Source organism: Cucurbita pepo, chromosome 6 (genome assembly GCF_057944985.1).
Source record: "Cucurbita pepo subsp. pepo isolate OVF chromosome 6, ASM5794498v1, whole genome shotgun sequence".
In the NCBI taxonomy this organism is placed as follows: domain Eukaryota; kingdom Viridiplantae; phylum Streptophyta; class Magnoliopsida; order Cucurbitales; family Cucurbitaceae; genus Cucurbita; species Cucurbita pepo.
The window spans coordinates 8138042-8153614 of record NC_141803.1 but is presented as its reverse complement, the minus strand read 5'-3'; the positions used below and the strand labels follow the sequence as shown (position 1 = coordinate 8153614).

Below are 15573 nucleotides of genomic sequence, written 5' to 3'. Positions count from 1 at the left end.
AAATTGCTAAATATTTTTATTGAGATGTTGATTAATAAAATCACACGGTTATCTTTCATTTTTGAAATCAAAGTTTTAAACAAGACGAAAGATGTAATTATTGTTTAAGTCTCTGATTTTTTTTTTTTTTCAACTAACCAAATATTTAAGTTTATTTTGATAAAATCAACCACAAAATTAGAGTTTTTATATATTTCTTTAATAATTGAACAATATTTCATAAATTTTGTTAAGAACATCAAAGGAGTTATGGTAATATTTAAATTTCTTTGTTGTTTTTTTTTTTTTTTTTTTTTTTACTATTTTTTTAAAAGAAAAATTTAGTATTTACTATTTCAAAAGGGGTATTATTTCTATAAATTGTTTGAGATGTTGGTGACATCTTCATATTTATCAAACATCACAAAGAAAGAATAAAAGATGAATCTTGTAGGGTTTTTTCTACTATTCATTTTTTCACTTTTCTCTCATCCATTTCTTGCTATTGCTGACTCATGGTCGGAGCTGAAGCATTCCGGTAGATCTCTATCTGCCTTCCTCTTCACTTCTCCGCCACCTCCTGCACGTAACTTCTTTAAATCTCCACCTCCGGCGGCGTTTCTCTTCCCCTCTCCGCCACCTCCTGAGCGAAGCTTCTTTAAATCTCCTCCACCAGAAGCGTTTCTCTTCCTCTCTCTGCCACCTCCTGAGAGAAGCTTCTTTAAATCTCCTCCGCCAGCGGCGTTTCTCTTCCCCTCTCAAACACCTCCCTCCCAAAGCTTCTTTAAATCTCCACCCCCGGCGGCGTTTCTCTTCCCCTCTCCGCCACCCCCAGCAGCGTTTCTCTTCCCCTCTCCACCACCTCCGCCGCAGCCAGCGGAGTGATGTGAAGACTATACGGAAGATCAACCATGCCAGAGAAGATAAGATGATTGGCGAGAGAGATGTTCTCAATAAGAGGTGAACTTTTTTAATTTAAGTCATTTAACAATGTAACACGGAAATCTTCTGATCACTACTTTTGTTTTAAAAATAAGTTTATCATTGTATAAATAAACTTTATTTCCGGTTTAAAAAATATTTATAAATTTTAAAAAATATTAATAATATTTATAATTTATTTAACCGGTAAGAGAACTTCTCTAGTAATATTTGGATGAAAACATATTAGAGCTTTAAATTACAACATTTTTAAAGTTTTTTTTGGTACAATTTTGATCAAATTAGAAGTTAAAAAATAAAAGAACAAGTTTATATTCAAAATTAACTTTTATTTTATTTTATTACAACACCTCCTCCAACAATGTAATGATCACTTATTCCAAGAGAATAAAAAAGAAAGAACAAAAGAAAAGAACAAAAACAAAAGAAAAGATAGTTAGATTTTCTAGGAGAGAGAAAAGGAGAACGATGCTTTACACACGTATAGAGAATAAAAGTTTATTAGATCTTCATCTCTTCTTATTCTATTTCAATTATTTAGATTTTTACCATCATTTAAATCATGATCAATAACATTAAAATGGTAAAAAAAAATTCTATTAAAATTGGCCAAAGATAATTGCAAAGACCATTAAAAGCAAAGAAGAAGAAGAAAAAAAAGGAATCAATTAAAATTGGCTAAAAATAATTGATGTGATAATATTATATGATGATGTGATGATGGGATAATGTTATGTGATGACGTGATGACGTTAGATGATGATGACTTGATGACGTTAGATAATTATGTAATGATGTTATATGATGATGTGATGATGTACATAATGTTGACATGATGATGATGATGCATAATAAGAAGATGATGAGACGTATGAAGATGAATTGACTTAATATGACGATGTTCCATAAAGATGTTGTGCATGTATTAAATGTCACGATGCATTATGACGACAAGTTTTCAAAGACACAACCTTAATTAATGTAAATGATGATGAATGTATGAAGGCCAATGCGTGCATGTTACTTAAAGTAATGTGTGAACGGTGTATAGGGTTGTGTCTTAAAGATGATTTAAAGATGAAAACTATAGGGACCTCATGCATTTTTTAGGTAAATATACATCGGGATACTTCCTCATTTATGATGATTAGTGCAAGCCCACACAGTATGACGTTGCTATAGATTAGTGACTAGAGTGGGTCCAAGGGGTATGCCAGCTCTTTGGGGATTCTCACTCGCATATGTGGGTCATGTACACATCATGTGCTACTTATTTTCAGGTAAAGGTAAGGCATCCCTGTACGGCTGACGACAACTTCGCAACTTGAGACCATGGCACATGCATAGGTTATATTCATTTATTTTCTTAGATTTAAAAGCTAGAATAGGATGTTTTTAATTTAAATATTTTTTTTTTCTTTAGCCTTTTGTTGTATCGTTTTAAAACTGTTTTCAAAACACGTTAGTTCATAGTTGTGTTTTAAGATAAAGATTATGTTTTATAATGAAGTTTTAAATGTTTAATTCTGCATACGAGTATAGATGATGATAAAGGTAGCGACTCTAGGTAAGTAGAAATTTAGGGTCGTTACAGTTGGTATCAAAGCTCTAGGTTTTCGATTCTGTAGATTAGCCTACGAAGTTGGCTTGGCATGTTCCATGGTTCCATTGTCGATGTCCCGTCTCTGTCAGGTACGTCTTGCGTAAGATAAGAAAATGAAATGTTGTTGATTGCATATGTTATTACTGCTCGATCATTATAAAATATAACCCATAATTGAATTTTGACACCATTGACTGTATTATAGTTAATTGCATTATTGGCGGCTTAATTTTATATTTATTATAATGTAGAATATATTATGTTTTACCTTGCATGGAATGTGAATGTAAATTGATGTATTGATGATGTTTATATATGGTGGGTTTATTTGGCAAGCATGCAAGTTTGGTTAAACCAAATTTTGACACCTCAAAATTCTACTAACATGGATTTTTCCATTAAGATGAAGTCAACATTTTGACTTTCTTCATTTTAATTTAACAATTAATATAATTAAATTCAAATTAAACTAATATTAAATGATTAATTAAATTAATTAAACTATTTAATTAATATTTAATATTAACTCAAAAGTCAATCCCAATCAATTTCCATACATATTTGATTAAAATATTTAAAACTTATTTAAATATCTCAAATTCTCTCCTTTTGTTTAATTCGTAAATAAAACAAAATTGCGATTAAATATATCGTATATATGTAGCGCATATTCCCTAATTTGAATTCGAACACTTCGAACTCACTCGTCACATTGTTCTATTGTTTAGTCTGATATGAGCTAGCAGAGGGACCTAATGAACCTATAGATCATGGGCTCCAACGATCCAAGATTAACCGGTTAAACTCATTAATCTTGTTAATCAACAACACTCGTTAACTACTAGGACACTCCACTATAGCCTAGTAGTTGCACTCCTCTCACTATAGATATATTTCTATCCATTTGATATAACCATGATTAGTATGTCGATCCTTCACAGGTTGTTCGTAGCTAAAGCTGGGTCAATTAGCCGTTTTACCCCTGAAGTTGCTTCTTGTTCCTTATGTCCCACTGATCCTCTTATGAACAATTGGTTTGTGGTCCAACCAGTAAACCGAATCCCTCTCAGGCCAATGAGTGGGTGGGGCCCCTTGTTCAAGACTTGGAGTCAGTACTTAAGGGAACTACCTCTCTTCTATCCCTAAAAGTGGGTAGGAGCGAATTCCATCTTACACCCCACGTCCCCAGCTATTCACCCAGTGTTACCCCTAAAATGGGAGGCCTATTGAGTCGGCAAACTCGAGCCACTCTCACCCATGCAAATCTAAGGATAATTTCGAATAAACAGGAGTTCATGGTTAGCTCAGGATTGAGATCGAGTTACTTAGGTCATCGAATGGAAAGAAAATTAGTCTCAACAATAAACGACATTATAAAGTGAGAGTGGTTTTCTTCATGGTCCGATCTTATGCAATACTCATTGTATACGACGCCCCCACTCACATGTCTCCACATGTACAATTTAGTAAGCACATTGTTTATATCATATACAAATGTGGGCCGCATCCATAGTGTTCCCAGAATAAGGTACTTAGCCTGATCCTTATACTATAGATCATTTTGACTATATACTTGAACTTGATCCACTCTTATGTCTCTACATATAGTTCAAGTAATCATACTATAGCCAAAGTGTTCTTAGTTCATTGGATTTAGATTAATGATCGTAAAGTTCACTTTATTCAATAACAATCTTTACTGAATAAACAACAATAATAACTTTATTGAAAATAGAATATGTTTTTGTTTATAAACTATGACTTTTAGGACATAAAACCCAACAAAATTTTGGTTAACTCAAACATGCATGCTTACCACATAATCCCAAACATTTGAGTGGAATTTTGAGTGTCAAAATTTGGTGATCTCAAATTTGTATGAACATGCAAACATGACTCTATAAATAGAGTGATCATGGTACATGAAAGGGCTTCTTGGTGAAAAAACCTTGAGAAAAACCTCTCACAAACACTCTCTTCATATATACAAAATCCCCCCCAAGTTTAGTCACTCATCGGATTCCACAATCCCATTCTAAGGCCGGAGGATAGTGGAGAAGACACCAGTGGTGGTTCAAAACCGGTTCGTGAGGAAAAGGAATTTGAACTACAAAAGGTTAGTATTAAAACTCATTAAGTTTTAATACTTATGAACATGCTAGTTATTTACTATAATTGATGTTCTAAAAGTGCCTAAGATCCAAATTGCTTTCGAATGTGTTATATTAACACCATCAACAGGGTATTTTGATTTGTGCCCCAACCTAGTGGTGATAATCAAGAGGTCTCCTAAACAGGATCTCTGAGCCATAGAAACTCGTCCCTGAGCGGGAGAGCATGGAACCATGTAGGATGACTTAGTAGCTGATCGGCACACAGTAGATCGCAACCCCCCAATTTTGGTAAAAGTATGGTCCCGTGGGAGGGTTGTCAGCAAACCTCCACATATGATGTTTAGAGAGCGTTATTTGTTCATATCAAGGTATACTGTCCCCTCAATTTTACATGTGAGGTCACGCCTCATTCTAGGACACTTGATCATTCACTACATAAGATGGACAAGCTTCCTAAGTTATAAAAAAAGAGAGTTGCAGCTTAGTTTGCACTCCCTAGAACCCGAGACAAGGTTGTGGATACCTAATAAGATGACTGATGCCTACAAATATTAGTGACGTCGTGGATACCTTCGAAAAAAGCCTACAAATAGGTTGTTTACTCAATGCCACAGATCAAGGCGGGAGCACGTGCGGGAGTCTTAAATCCACAGAGGAGTGTCCCAGGGCGTCTAGGAGTTTATACATGTCCATGCATAGATATGTCATACGTTTTGTACCTCATACATACATAGTTTTTCATAAAATATATATACTACATTGAACCCTATGTTCTGATTGTAATTTTTCTTTTTATTGCTAAAATTTTTCCGTAATTTCTTCTTGTCTATCTCGTTTTACACATTTTCATTGTGTAACTGGTTAGTCCAGCTCTTGATTTCAAGTGTCAAATTTTGGGCTGTGACACATAGAGAATCAAGATATCATGATCCAGGAACCATCTTAATGTTGGTAATGTTCCTAGCTAGCAAACAGGTCAAGGTCCAGTGGTGGCATAGAGTATCGTAGAGGAAGTTGGAAATTGCAAGAATGGTCAGATTTTGAATCTACCTATTGAATCCTAATCTAAAACCTAGATAGAAGGCAATACTTGTAGGGGAAACATTGGAGAAGTTAAAGGAAAGTTAGCCACTATTCTAGAGCTTAAAGAGAGTTTATTAGAATCTAAGATAGGAACTTAGAGCTTAATCTACTCAAATAAGCCAGTGAAGACATCACTACCAAAAGAGGCTCGACTAAGTCAACAAAGAGTTTTTAGGGGTGTTATCCTAGGAGAATACCAAAATATTCATGAAAGGATTTTATACTTTCGAATAGCCATATAGAACTCGAGTATAGTGTTGTAATATACAACATGACAAGGCGTCGTATGAGAAGCTTTGGATACTATATGATCCGTAGCTCCACTATTGACAATCCATGGATTAGAACTTGTAGAGTTAATAGATAATGAAAATACTGGAAACAAACCTCCAACATTGATGTTATTATCAGAATTACCAAAACGACAATGATTGAGTGCTGATAAGGCTTGTACAATCTATTGTAATTGTTTAGAAGAAAAATTTGGGATGGAATCAGGTGATTGTTCTTCTGTATTCAACTGAGAAACTTCGGCCATATTTGCAGATGATCGATATCCTCGATTGTTGCGTTGATAGATTTGTACTCCCTTCTAGAATTATTTTTATGTTGACATCGATCTTCTGTATTTCCCCTTCTATCACAAAATTCACAGTAAAACCTAAGGATTCGATACTCATCAATTGTATGACCACTTTTATTGCAGTGTTCACATGATTTATCTTTGGCGAATTTTGAATATGTGGTTTTCTTCTACACTGCTGATGCAATCAAGAAATTCTTAGTACGTTCACAAGTTACCTGACGTTGCATCTCTTCTTGTACAAGTAATGAATAGGCTTGCATCACATTAGGTAATGGAGTCATCATCAATATGTTAGATCTCACCGTTTTATAAGACTCATTGAGCCCCATGAGTAGTTGCATCAACTTGTCTTCTTCACGTTGATCAACATGTATTTGACGTTGATTACAAGTAAATGGTGTGCGGTACACTTCTAATTCATCTCAGAGTGCTTTGAGCTTGGTGAAATATGCTGACAGTGTCATGATTCCCTGTGACATCATTACTATCGACTTTTGTATCTGAAAAATTGCTGGAGCATTCTTTTGTGAGAATTGATCGTGAAGATCAATCCACACTTAATGAGTTGTCTTGGCGTGAATAATACCCTCAGTGATATCTGCTTCAACTGAATGAGTTACCAAGATATTATCATATTGTTGCACTGATTCCAAAGTTCAAATTCGGTCGAATTTGCATCTTGAGACGGTTCTTCAATTGTGTAATCAATGAAGCCAATTTTCATTTTGGCAATAAGAGCATGCATAACTGATTTACTCCAGTATTGGTAATTTGTTCCATTTTATTTGATTGGAACAAGTGAATATCCCGGCTGACCAGAGTGATGAATATAATAAGGATGTGTTAAATCAACATCCGAAATTTTGAAGCTGGATTTGGCTGATTCCTCCATATAGGAAATTTTGATATTTAGGAATACTAAGATTGGTGCTCTGATACCATGTTAAGAATGAGAAAAATTGTATTTTGATCGAAGGTGTGTATTTCATTCATATTCATAAGATTTAAATAGGATAGAAGCTAACAACTATTTATTTTTTTAGGGTTCTTTCTACTATTTATTTTTCCACTTTTCTCTCATCCATGTCTTGCCATTGCTCACTCATGGTACGACCTAAAGCTTTTTGGTAGATCTCTATCTGTCTTTCTCTTCACTTCTCCACCACCTCCAGTGGCGTTTCTCTTCACTTCTCCGCCATCTCCTTCACGAAGCTTCTTTAAATCTCCACCTCCTGCGACGTTTCTCTTCCCCTCTCCGCCACCTCCTGAGCGAAGCTTCTTTAAATCTCCTCCGCCAGCGGCGTTTCTCTTCCGCTCTCCACCACCTCCTGCCCGAAGCTTCTTTAAATCTCCACCCCTGGCAGCGTTTCTCTTCCCATCTCCACCACCTCCGCCGCAACCAGCAGAGTGATGTAAAGACTGTACGGAAGATCAACCATGTCAGAGAAGATAAGCTGATTGGCGAGAGAGATGTTCTCAATAAAATATGAACTTTTTAATTTAAGCCCTTTAACAATGTAACACGGAAATCTTATGATCACTGCTTTTGTTTTAAAAATAAGTTTATCATTATATAAATACAACTTTATTTCGCTTTTAAAAAATATTCATAAATTTTCAAAAATAGTATTAATATTTATAATTTATTGACTGTTGTAATATTTGGATGAAAAAATATTAAAGCTTTATATTACAACATTTTTAAAGTTTTTTTTGGTACAATTTGGATCAAATTAAAAGTTAAAAAATAAAAGGACAAGTTTATATTCAAAATTAACTTTTATTTTATTTTATGACAACACCTCCTTCAAGGACATAATGATTACTTATTCCAAAGACGACGAAAACAACAACAACAACAAAAAAAAAAAAAAAACAAAAAAAAAAAAAACAAAACAACAAAAAGAAAAGAAAAGATAGTCAGATTTTCGAGGAGAGAGAAAAAGGAAAACAATACTTTACACATGTTTAACTAGAGAGAATAAAATTTTATTAGATCTTCATCTCTTTTTATTCTATTTCAATTATTTAAATTTTTACCATCATTTTAGAAAATCATGATCAACAACATGAAAATGGTATATTGAGATATAATATCTAGAGTATATATTATTTATAGAATATATCTCAGATATTATATCATAATATTCTTTATTTATGATTTGATTTATAGTATATTTTATTTTATTCTGGTATTTAATTATTTTATATTTTCCTCATTTGTACTAGTTTGTATCTAAAGGATATCAATATCAATGATAATACACACCTTCCCAATTATATTTTTATCTCATTCTTAACATGGTATCAGAGCACCGATCTTGGTATTCTTAAATATCAAAATTTTCTCTATGGCGGAATCAACCAAATACAGCTTCAAAAATTCGGATGTTGATTCAACACATCCTTATTATATTCACCATTCTGATCAGCCAGGATATTCACTTGTTTCAATCAAATTAAATGGAACAAATTATCAATCCTGGAGTAAATCAGTTATGCATGCTCTCATTGCCAAAAAGAAAATTGGCTTCATTGATGGCACAATTGAAGAACCGTCTCAAGATGCAAATTCAATCGAATTTGAACTATGGAATCAGTGCAACAGTATGATAATATCTTGGTTAACTCATTCAGTTGAAGCAGATATCGCTGAGGGTATTATTTACGCCAAGACAGCTCGTCAAGTGTGGGTTGATCTTCACGATCAATTCTCACAAAAGAATGGTCCAGCAATTTTTCAGATACAAAGGTCTATAGGAATGATGTCGCAGGGAACCATGGCACTGTCAGTATATTTCACTAAGCTCAAAGCACTCTGGGATGAATTGGAAGCATTCCGCACACCATTTACCTGTAATCAACGTCAAATACATATTGATCAACGCGAAGAAGACAAGTTGATGCAACTACTCATGGGACTCAACGAATCTTATAAAACGGTGAGATCCAACATATTGATGATGACTCCATTACCTAATGTGAGGCAAGCCTATTCATTACTTGTACAAGAAGAGATGCAGCGTCAGGTGACTTCTGAACCTACTGAGAATTTCTCGATTGCATCAGCAGTGCAGAAGAAAACAACATATTCAAAACTCGCGAAGGATAAATCATGTGAACACTGCAATAAAAGTGGTCATACAATTGATGAGTGTCGATTCCTTAAGTTTCACTGTAAATTTTGTGATAGAAGGGGACATACGGAATATCAATGTCAACAGAAAAATAATTCTAGAAGGGCAGTACGATTCAATCAACGCAACAATCGAGGATATCGATCATCTGCAAATATGGCCGATGTTTCTCAGTTGAATACAGAAGAACAGTCACCTAATTCCATCCCAAATTTTTCTTCTGGGCAATTACAACAGATTGAACAAGCCTTATCTGCACTCAATCATCGTCCTTTTCGTAATTCTGATAATAACATCAATGTTGCAGGTTTGTTTCCAGTATCTGCATTATCTGCATTATCTATTAACTCTACGAGTTCTAATCCATGGATTCTCGATAGTGGACCTACAGATCATATAGTATCCAAAGCTTCTGTTATGACTGAACCAAAGGCTACCACCATATCTACAATAAATTTGCCTAATGGAGGGACAACACATGTGTCACATACCGGCAATGTTTCTTTTAATCCTGACCTTAAATTAAACAATGTTTTATGTGTGCCTTCATTCAACTTAAACCTAATGTCCATCAGCAAACTTACTAATGACTTGAAATGTTATGTGACCTTTTATCCTGATTCTTGTGTTATGCAGGACTTGGCTACGGGGAAGATGATTGGGTCGGGTAAACAATCCGGAGGTCTCTATCATATTTCTTCATCTCCAATCAAGTCTTCAGCAAATCAAGTATCTCAGTCATCTGATTTGTGGCATTTACGCCTAGGTCATCCTTCTCCTTCTCGTTTTAAATTTCTAGCTGATCAATTGCATCTTAATAATGCTACTCTTTCTCATAATTGTAGTATTTGCCCATTAGCAAAACAAACTAGGTTGTCTTTCCCAAAAAGTTCAATAACAACCCATTCTGCCTTTGATCTGTTACATTGTGATGTTTGGGGACCACATAAAATTCCAACCCATTCTGGTTTGCGTTTTTTTCTCACTGTTGTTGATGATTTTACCCGATGTACTTGGGTCTTTCTTATGCAACACAAATCAGAAGTACACCATTTGTTAGTAAACTTTGTTAAATTCGTTCAAACTCAATTTCATACTACTATCAAGATAGTTAGATCAGACAATGGGACTGAGTTTCTATCTTTGCAACCATTTTTTACTTCTTGTGGGATTGAATTTCAGCGCACCTGTGTCTATACTCCACAACAAAATGGAGTCGTAGAACGTAAGCATCGTCATATCCTAAATGTAGCTAGGTCTCTTCTTTTTCAGTCACAGGTTCCACTTAATTTTTGGGGAGAATGCATTTTAACGGCTGTTTATCTTATAAATAGAACACCATCACCATTGTTATCTAACAAGACACCCTTTGAAGCACTCTACAAACGACCACCTACATTTCACCATCTTAAAGTTTTTGGTTGTTAGTGTTATGCAACTGTAGTACATCCTAAGCAAAAATTTGAACCTCGGGCAATTCCTTGTGTTTTCATAGGATATCCTTGTGGTCACAAAGGTTACAAGTTGTATGACATGCAATCTAAAAAATTCTTTATTAGTCGTGATGTTAAATTTTGTGAAGATGATTTTCCTTTTTCATCAGCTTCACAGACTTTAACAGTAGCTCCTTCAACTCCCATTTTACCATTTCATGATCCACCCTACTCAAACATCCATTCTGATCCTTTGCCGTCTCCTCCGCCTCTATTCCTTCTCCAAATTCATCAGTTCCAGATTCACCAGATTCACCCACTAAATCTGATCTTATTCCACCTGATACATCAGTTCCACTCCGACGTTCTACTCGTACCAAACAATCTCCAGCTTATTATAATGATTACGAGATGTCTTCGGGAGCCAATCATTTAACCTCTAGCTCAAGTCCCAACACTGGCACCAGGTATCCCCTTCATCATTACCTTTCACTCTCTCGTTTTTCTCCTACTCAACGTGCTTTTCTAGCTTTTATTACAGCCCAGACAGAACCTAAAACCTATGATGAGGCAGTTGGCAATCCACTATGGCAGCAGGCTATGAATGATGAAATTGCAGCTTTGGAACGTAATCATACTTGGTCTCTCGTTCCTCTACCACCTGGCCATAAACCTATTGGCTGTAGTTGGGTGTACAAGATTAAATACAACTCTGATGGTTCTGTTGAACGTTATAAAGCTCGACTGGTAGCAAAGGGATACACTCAGGTTGAAGGTGTTGATTACAAAGAGACATTTTCTCCTACAGCGAAACTTACTACACTTCGTTGCTTACTCACTATTGTCGCTGCTCGAAACTGGTTCACTCATCAGTTAGATGTTCAAAATGCCTACATGGTAATCTAGACGATGAAGTCTATATGTCTTTACCACCAGGTATTCGCCGACAGGGGGAGAATACAGTATGTTGGCTCCATAAATCTCTTTATGGTTTAAAACAGGCTTCTCGCAATTGGTTCTCCATATTCTCTACCACTATACAAAATGCAGGCTACACTCAGTCTAAAGCAGATTACTCTTTATTTACTAAGAGTAAAGGTACTTCTTTCCCTGCAGCTCTTATCTATGTTGATGATGTTCTGTTGACAGGCAATGATCTCAAAGAAATTGAACATCTCAAGACCAGTTTACTCGAGAAATTTCTTATCAAAGATTTAGAGAATTTGAAATATTTCCTAGATATTGAATTTTCTAGGTCTAGAAAAGAAATCTTTATGTCTCAAAGGAAGTATGCTCTAGACATTCTTCAAGACACAGGTCTTACGGGAGCACGTCCAGAAAACTTTCCTATGGAACAAAATCTGAAACTTTCTTCAACAGAAGGAGAAAAGTTGAATGATCCAAGTAAATACAGACGGTTGGTTGGCAGATTAATATATTTAACCGTTACTAGGCCTGACATAGTGTATTCAGTTCGTATGCTTAGTCAATTTATGCATGAACCAAGAAAACCACATTGGGAGGCAGCTCTTTGAGTTTTGAGATACATCAAAGATACTCCTGGTCAAGGACTTCTACTACCATCTGAAAATAACTTGAGATTACAAGCATATTGCGATTCAGACTGGGGTGGTTGTCGAACTTCCAGACGGTCTATTTCTGGGTTCTGCATTTTTCTTGGAAACTCAATTATTTCTTGGAAGTCAAAAAAACAAACCAATGTGTCCAGATCATCAGCAAAAGCCGAGTATCGAGCTATGGCAAATACTTGTTTAGAGTTAACTTGGTTAAGATACATTCTCCAAGACTTGAAAGTTTCACTGTCCGAACTAGCATTATTGTACTGTGATAATCAAGCAGCATTACACATAGCAGCCAATCCAGTTTTTCACGAACGTACGAAACACATTGAAATAGATTGTCATATAGTTCGAGAAAAATTACAAGCTGGAATCATCAAACCGTGTTATGTTTCGACTAAAATGCAATTGGCAGATATTTTCACTAAAGCTTTGGGAAGACATCAATTTTATCTTTTGAAAGACAAGTTGGGTGTGATTGACATACACTCTCCAACTTGAGGGGGAGTATTGAGATATAATATCTAGAGTATATATTATTTATAGAATATATCTCAGATATTATATCATAATATTCTTTATTTATGATTTGATTTCTAGTATATTTTATTTTATTCTGGTATTTAATTATTTTATATTTTCCTCATTTGTACTAGTTTTTATCCTATTTAAAGGATATCAATATCAATGATAATACACACCTTCCAAATTATATTTTCTATCTCATTCTTAACATGGTAAAAAAAAATCTATTAAAATTGGCCAAAGATGATTACGAAGACCATTAAAAGCAAAGAAGAAGAACAAAAAAAGGAATCAATTAAAATTGGCTAAAGATAATTGATATGATAATGTTATATGATGATGTGATGATGTGATAATGTTATGTAATGACGTGATGACGTTAGATGATGATGTAATTATGCTATATGATGACTTGATAACGTTAGATAATTATGTAATCATGTTATTTGATGATGTGATGATGTACATGATGTTGACATGATGACGATGATGCATAATAATAAGATGATGAGACGTATGAAGATGAAATAACTTAATATGACGATGTTTCATATTAAGATGTTGTGCATGTATTAAATGTCACGATGCATTATGACGACAAGTTTTCAAAGACACAACCTTAGTTAATGTAAATGATGATGAACGTATGAAGGCCAATGCGTGCATGTTACTTAGAGTAATGTGTGAACGGTGTATAGGGTTGTGTCTTAAAGATGATTTAAAGATGAAGACTATAGGGACCTCATGCATTTTGTATGTAAATATACATCGGGATACTTCCTAATTTATGATGATTAGTGCAATCCCGCACAGTATGATGATCAAGGTGTTCATGGGGAGTATAACACCAAGGATTTCGCTAACCTCCGGACGTCGCTATAGATTAGTGACTAGAGAGGGTCCAGGGGGTGTGCCGTCTCTTTGGGGATTTTTCACTTGCACATGTGGGTCATGTACACATCCATAGTAGTCTGAGGCTGGAGGCAACTCCTATGATGGTTTTTAAATAATACGTTCTTAGATCATGAGTTGCATGTGTTTGCATTCCCTGATCTCAATAGTGGGGTCAGTAACTGAGTATTTCTTAAAATACTCAAGTCATGCACTCTTATTTTCAGGTAAAGGTAAGGCGTCCCTGTACGGCTGACGACGACTTGACAACTTAAGACCATAGCACATGCATAGGGTACATTCATTTATTTTCAGGTTATAGATTCTGTAGATTAGCGTACGAAGTAGGCTTGACATGTTTCATTGTCCACCGTCGATGTCCCGTCTCTGTCAGGTATGTCTTGCGTAAGATAAGAAAATGAAATGTTGTTAATTGCATATGTTGTTACTGCTCGGTCATTATAACTCATAATTGAATTTTAACACCATTGACTCTATTATAGTTAACTGCATTATTGTCGGCTTAATTCTATATTTTGATATTAGAATGGTTAAGTCGGAACACAAACGAGGAGAGAAACCCTTTGTTTGAACAAACATCAAGATAATATAGATCATAAACTTGGGTGCTAATTTATTCAATTGTTGTCCAACAAGTTTAGGGTGATGGGAGTAGGCAGGAAACAAGAAGGTTTCAGATAGCAGGAAATAGGGAGCCCCTTAGAACTCCATCCATTACAGGCAAATTCTGGTGGAGAACCCCATTGTTAGCACCACCTCCCTTGCCGTCAAAGCAGTAGACAGGGGCTTGCCATTTCTCATCCTCCAGCACAGCACCCACTTCAAATGTCATCACATGAGCCTCTCTTCCTGCACAATTGGGGAAGGGAAAGTGAAAACCCCAATGTATAGCAGCAAATTAAGAATCGGGCAGACAGAGAGAGAGGGTTACCAGTATAAAAGACCCAATGAACAGGCCTTTTGGTCTCAACATCCTCGTAATACCAGATGAAATCGACCTTCTCCCAGACATTGCAAAGGAAGCCATTGACATGGCGTTGACCAACATAATTGGCTCCATCCAGCCAATTGGGTCGGAGAATACCCACCTCGAACTGAAACGGAGAGCAAGTCTTGGAGGAGTCCAAAGTGTAGTAGAAGGAAGTGCCGTTGTTCCACTCGAGGTCGTAGAGGACGTTGCCGAGCTGGTGCTGGATGATGTTGAAATTACGACCATTGGGCCAGTCGTACCAGAGGTCGATTATCTGAAGAATTCCGCTGTAATTCGCGAACAGAATTGAGTGGAATTGGAGAGGCCATGGGGTCGGAATAGGATCCTCCGAAACGGAACGCCGCACACTCACAGTCAGCAATGAAAGGACGACAAGGAAGAAGGTGGCCTTCGAAACCATGGCTTCTGGGTTCTCTCTCCTCTCTATCGCCCAGTAATGGATGGAGAAGAAGAAGAAAATTATTTTCTGGATAACGATTTTCAAGTGGGAAAAATTTTAATTATTAAATACATGAATGGACGCTTATACCCTCTCCGAGTGCGTAGCCCTAGGCATTTCAAAACTTAAAGGCTGAGATTTGTTTCTAAACAAATCCAACGGTGTTCACACTTTCCAGCCGCTCCTTCATTATATTCATCCCAGACGCCGCTCTTCTCCTGTTTCCTTGCATTCATCCTACGGTCCTGT

At 35.8% G+C, this 15573-nt stretch overlaps 2 protein-coding genes across 2 annotated transcripts; one reads left to right on the top strand and one right to left on the bottom strand.

The window, feature by feature from the left end:
* Nucleotides 1-8658: 8658 nt before the first annotated feature.
* LOC147792253 (uncharacterized) lies at nucleotides 8659-14129 on the top strand. Its single transcript, XM_087124816.1, has 4 exons — nucleotides 8659-10126; nucleotides 11419-11774; nucleotides 11879-12026; nucleotides 14101-14129. The coding sequence occupies exons 1-4, from the start codon at nucleotides 8659-8661 to the stop codon at nucleotides 14127-14129; spliced, it is 2001 nt and encodes a 666-aa protein (XP_086980942.1).
* Nucleotides 14130-14483: 354 nt separating this feature from the next.
* LOC111784455 (uncharacterized protein At4g14100-like) lies at nucleotides 14484-15369 on the bottom strand. Its single transcript, XM_023665154.2, has 2 exons — nucleotides 14826-15369; nucleotides 14484-14743 (listed from the first exon to the last, which is right to left on the bottom strand). Exons 1-2 carry the CDS (start codon nucleotides 15283-15285, stop codon nucleotides 14568-14570), a joined length of 636 nt encoding a protein of 211 aa, XP_023520922.1. The 5' UTR covers nucleotides 15286-15369; the 3' UTR covers nucleotides 14484-14567.
* Nucleotides 15370-15573: the final 204 nt, after the last annotated feature.